The sequence below is a fragment of the Phyllobates terribilis genome, unplaced genomic scaffold (genome assembly GCF_046119375.1).
Source record: "Phyllobates terribilis strain yellow unplaced genomic scaffold, ASM4611937v1 Scaffold_4__5_contigs__length_816908805, whole genome shotgun sequence".
In the NCBI taxonomy this organism is placed as follows: domain Eukaryota; kingdom Metazoa; phylum Chordata; class Amphibia; order Anura; family Dendrobatidae; genus Phyllobates; species Phyllobates terribilis.
This window is the reverse complement of record NW_027362764.1, coordinates 804,726,173-804,731,071: the sequence shown is the minus strand read 5'-3', so window position 1 is coordinate 804,731,071 and position 4,899 is coordinate 804,726,173. Positions and strand designations below refer to the sequence as shown.

General features: G+C 46.5%; 1 protein-coding gene across 1 annotated transcript; it reads left to right on the top strand.

Annotated features, from left to right (window-relative positions):
- The first annotated feature begins 464 nt into the window (after nt 1-464).
- Nucleotides 465-3,780, top strand: LOC141264595 (lymphocyte antigen 6E-like). The gene is made up of 3 exons (XM_073676870.1): nt 465-569; nt 2,363-2,482; nt 2,981-3,780. The coding sequence occupies exons 1-3, from the start codon at nt 518-520 to the stop codon at nt 3,187-3,189; spliced, it is 381 nt and encodes a 126-aa protein (XP_073532971.1). The 5' UTR covers nt 465-517; the 3' UTR covers nt 3,190-3,780.
- Nucleotides 3,781-4,899: the final 1,119 nt, after the last annotated feature.

The window sequence follows — 4,899 nt, the reverse complement described above, 5'->3', positions numbered from 1 at the left end:
AGTCATTCAGTGTAAGGGTGATGGTACCAAATACTAATGAAATGGATGGAAACTTTTGACTTTGCAGTAAGTAATAAAAATGCCTTAAACATTCTCTCTCTCTCTCATTATTCCGGCATTTGGCAAATATTAAAAATGATGGTAATCCTAATTGACCTAAATCGGGAAAGGTTTATTCTGATTTCATGTCAGATATTGAGAAAAACATTATATGTGTCTTTTTATATAGTGGATGGAAACTGGTTTCAACTGTATATAGGATGAGGTTAGAAGTCATTCTGGAGTTATTACTTGCTAGTTATTAGTCAGATAATTGGGGTTGTAGTTATGTGACGCGCATTGTCCGCACACGTATGGGTTGTTAGCCGCTCGAGTTGTTTGTTTCTGTTTACAGTACTTACATCGTTACTTACATCGGGATGAATGAGAATAATTCTGGTTTTCATGGAAACATTTTTACAAATACACAAAGAGCAGTATATATAGAGAGGAGCGTCCTCCCCGATCACACAGCACAATGGCAGCGCACACAAGCCTCCTCCTGGTGATCGCCCTCTGCACGGCCACAGGTAAGACCCTGCACCTGCCCCACACCTGGCACTGCAATGATGGGGGCTGCTGAGATACACAGCTCAGCAGAGAGTATCACACAGGAGAGGAGTAGATACACGGCTCAGCAGACAGTATCACACAGGATAGGATTAGATACAGCAGCTCAGCAGACAGTATCACACAGGATAGGATTAGATACACGGCTCAGCAGACAGTATCACACAGGATAGGATTAGATACACGGCTCAGCAGACAGTATCACACAGGAGAGGATTAGATACACGGCTCAGCAGACAGTATCACACAGGAGAGGATTAGATACACGGCTCAGCAGACAGTATCACACAGGAGAGGATTAGATACACGGCTCAGCAGACAGTATCACACAGGATAGGATTAGATACACGGCTCAGCAGACAGTATCACACAGGAGAGGATTAGATACACGGCTCAGCAGACAGTATCACACAGGATAGGATTAGATACATGGCTCAGCAGACAGTATCACACAGGATAGGATTAGATACACGGCTCAGCAGACAGAATCACACAGGAGAGGATTAGCTACACAGCTCAGCAGACAGTATCACACAGGAGAGGATTAGATACACGGCTCAGCAGATAGTATCACACAGGAGAGAATTAGATACACGGCTCAGCAGACAGTATCACACAGGATAGGATTAGATACACGGCTCAGCAGACAGTATCACACAGGAGAGGATTAGATACATGGCTCAGCAGACAGTATCACACAGGAGAGGATTAGATACACGGCTCAGCAGACAGTATCACACAGGTTAGGATTAGATACACGGCTCAGCACACAGTATCACACAGGATAGGATTAGATACACGGCTCAGCAGACAGTATCACACAGGAGAGGATTAGATACACGGTTCAGCAGACAGTATCACACAGGAGAGGATTATATACACAGCTCAGCAGACAGTATCACACAGGAGAGGATTAGATACATGGTTCAGCAGATAGTATTAAACATGATAGGATTAGATACACAGCTCAGCAGACAGTATCACACAGGTTAGGATTATATACACAGCTCAGCAGACAGTATCACACAGGAGAGGATTAGATACATGGTTCAGCAGATAGTATTAAACATGATAGGATTAGATACACGGCTCAGCAGACAGTATCACACAGGTTAGGATTAGATACACAGCTCAGCAGCAGACAGTATCACACACGATAGGATTAGATACGCGGCTCAGCAGGCGGTATCACACAGGATAGGATTAGATACAGTCAGGGAGGGAATCTAACATCACACAGGACAGGATTAGATACACGGCTCAGCAGGCGGTATCACACAGGACAGGATTAGATACAGTCAGGGAGGGAATCTAACATCACACAGGACAGGATTAGATACACGGCTCAGCAGGCGGTATCACACAGGATAGGATTAGATACAGTCAGGGAGGGAATCTAACATCACACAGGACAGGATTAGATACACGGCTCAGCAGGCGGTATCACACAGGACAGGATTAGATACAGTCAGGGGGGGAATCTAACATCACAGGGCCCTTGTATAGGATGCTGTCTACCCAGCACAGAGAGAGCAGATAGATCTTAGGCAGAGTTCTCCTGTGCTCGGGGAGCCTGTGGTTCACTGTTAATGTTTCCGCCCTCCATGCTAGAGGTAGAGTTGCACTTCCAGGACAGACCTGACACTAGACATATATAGGCATCCGGTGGGGGCGCTTAGATCCTGGGGACGGCAGCTCCCCCGTGTCCACGCTGGGATGTATGTCCGCTGTAATCTTCCCCTTCTGCCCGCAGCTTACTCTCTGAAATGCTACGTCTGCACATTAGAGACCTCCAACGCCAATTGTCAGACTGCGGCAAACTGCTCTAATGGTGAAACGTATTGTCAGACGGTGATGGCGTCAGCTGGAGTCGGTGAGTTCATCATCCTGCTTTTAGGTCTTTGGCCCGTTCATTCAGCTCCAGCCGGGCGCCGGTCTACAGTGACTGTACATGTGTAATCATGGTATGTAACCTGGTAATAACTAAACATTACAACATGTTATAGCAGAAGCTATAGTCACCCTGCTCTTACAGTAAAGAATCCATAGTCTCTGTACAGCGGACTCCAGGGTGTCACTGCTCGCACAGTAAATAATCAGCAGAGTCCCTGTTCATACAGTGAAGAATCCATAGTGTCTTTGCTTGTACAGTACAAAATCTATAGTGTCACATAGTCACATTGCTGGTACCATAAAGAATCCCATCTGTGATGATGATGAAACCTTCTTTCTTCTGGAGGTAGAGGATGCCCAGGTGCCCAGTACTGTAGGCAGCATTCTGCCTAGTGGCTACAGCCACATTCTTGTCATGAGCTGCTTTTAACCCTTCCCATCCCGGTCAGTTCATCACATTTGGTTTTCTCCACTGTAGGTGCGATCTCATTTACTTCCATCACCAAGTCCTGTGCATTGTCCTGCACTCCAAGCAGCGGCGGTATTTCCATGGCTTCTACTTCCACCTCCTGCTGCAGCACCAATCTGTGTAACGTCAGCGGCGGCGCCAGCATCAAGTCCAGCTATGTCGCCATCATCCTGGCGCTGGGATCCCTCCTGACAATCCTGAAGAGCTCAGTCCTGTAACCGCAGACGAGACACCAGCAGAATACAGATATGAACGTCTCATTATTCTTCCCATTTCTAAGATCTCCGCTTCCTTTCAATGAATGAAAAGAATCTTGTTCACATCTATAAAGTCTAGCTTGGCCTAATACTTTTCACAGCTGAGGGATTGCTACAATGGTATCCAGCCTAGACAATCCTCTGTGAGAAAACAGACTGATATGTGTTACCTGCACTGATACATTGTAATAAAATATTATGAGTGGAGGATGTAATTGTGACAAACCCTCAGCTGTGTGAGCAGGACTAGGTTAAGATTGTTTTCCAGCCTCTGTGTTAGGTAGATTATAAACTGAAGTTGCTTCCATGTAGAGGCACTATCGCTGGGGGCAAGGCAAGGATATTGTGCCCCCTAAACCATGGACAATTAGTGCTCCCTGAGCCCCTTCCTCTAGTCCAGTATTGAGCCTCTTATCCCCAAGCACATGTATTGTATTTTAGGAATACACTGATGTAAGTAGCATTTGCCCTTTGACCCTCTAATTATTTTCTGCTTTTTTGCTGAAAGCCAACATGAAATTTTAAAAATAAAGCTATACACATTTATTTTTACTTCTTTTTGTTATTAAATGTTTGTCTTTTTTTATGTAAAACTATATTATTACCACTACCCGCACCCTAGCCCTAACCCAATACCTCACCCTAGCATTAACTCTATCCCTAACCCTATCCCTCACCACCATAGCACTAGAACTGTTATGTGCTACGCAGAGAGACCCAGCAAGACTGGCACCAAACCAGCAAGGGCGCAGCCACAGACCCACTTGGACCAAGATGCCCAGATAGGCGAGCCCTTGAGGGCCAGGAATACTCTTCACCCAGCTACCAGTAAATGGAAGGGGGACTTTGTCAGAGCTCTTCCTAGGCCCAATTTCGCAGGACAGCTAGCGTCTGGTGATGCAGTCGGTGCCTAGTCAAGGACCAGGTGAGTACCTCTGCAAGAACCCCAGGAAGTGCAACCAGAAGAGAGAAAGAGAAAACCCCTGAAAAGATAGCAAACCTACTGCTAGCACCACTCACCACCATAGCACATAGGAGCTGCAATAAACAGCAACGGACTGAGCAAGGAAAAGGGTTAAATAGCCTAATGATCAGGTGTTGAATGCCTCCCAATCATCCCCAGACAGCCATTCCCTGCTAGCTTGCACAGCAGAATGAACACAATTCCACCACTGCCTAGTGCCAGACACAGCAGCGTCCTGCGTTTTCTGGCAACCGAGGTAATCAGTGAAAGACTGGGTGTCCCGGGTCCTCACAAATCCTACAAAACCAGAACGCAATGCTCCATTAGACTGGGACAGTTTCCCTGCACGCGTAGTAGCTCCATCTCCAAGGTCAGGACAATGGTGGCGCCTGCGACCAGAGTAGCATAGAACTGGACCTGCTCCATTCCCAGGTGGGAGCACAGAACCATGATTCCTAACAAGCACTAACTCTATCCCTCAATCTATCCCTTACCATAACACTAGCACTAACTCTATCCCTCACCCTATCCCTTACCATAACACTAGCACTAACTCTATCCCTCAACCTAGCCCTACCTCTTACACCAGTTCTGCACTAACCTCATCTCTCACTCTAGCAGTAACCATATCCCTTACCCTAGGACTAATCCGATCCCTCACCCCAGCCTTAGTACAAACCCTAATCCTCATTCTAGCTCTAAACCTT

What these genes read in the sequence shown, in the direction of transcription:
- LOC141264595 (XM_073676870.1), top strand. Translation starts at nt 518, where the DNA reads ATGGCAGCGCACACAAGCCTCCTCCTGGTGATCGCCCTCTGCACGGCC. An exon ending in CGCCCTCTGCACGGCCACAG is followed by an intron (nt 570 to 2,362) that starts GTAAGACCCTGC and finishes TTCTGCCCGCAG; the next exon opens with CTTACTCTCTGAAATGCTAC. An exon ending in GATGGCGTCAGCTGGAGTCG is followed by an intron (nt 2,483 to 2,980) that starts GTGAGTTCATCA and finishes TCTCCACTGTAG; the next exon opens with GTGCGATCTCATTTACTTCC.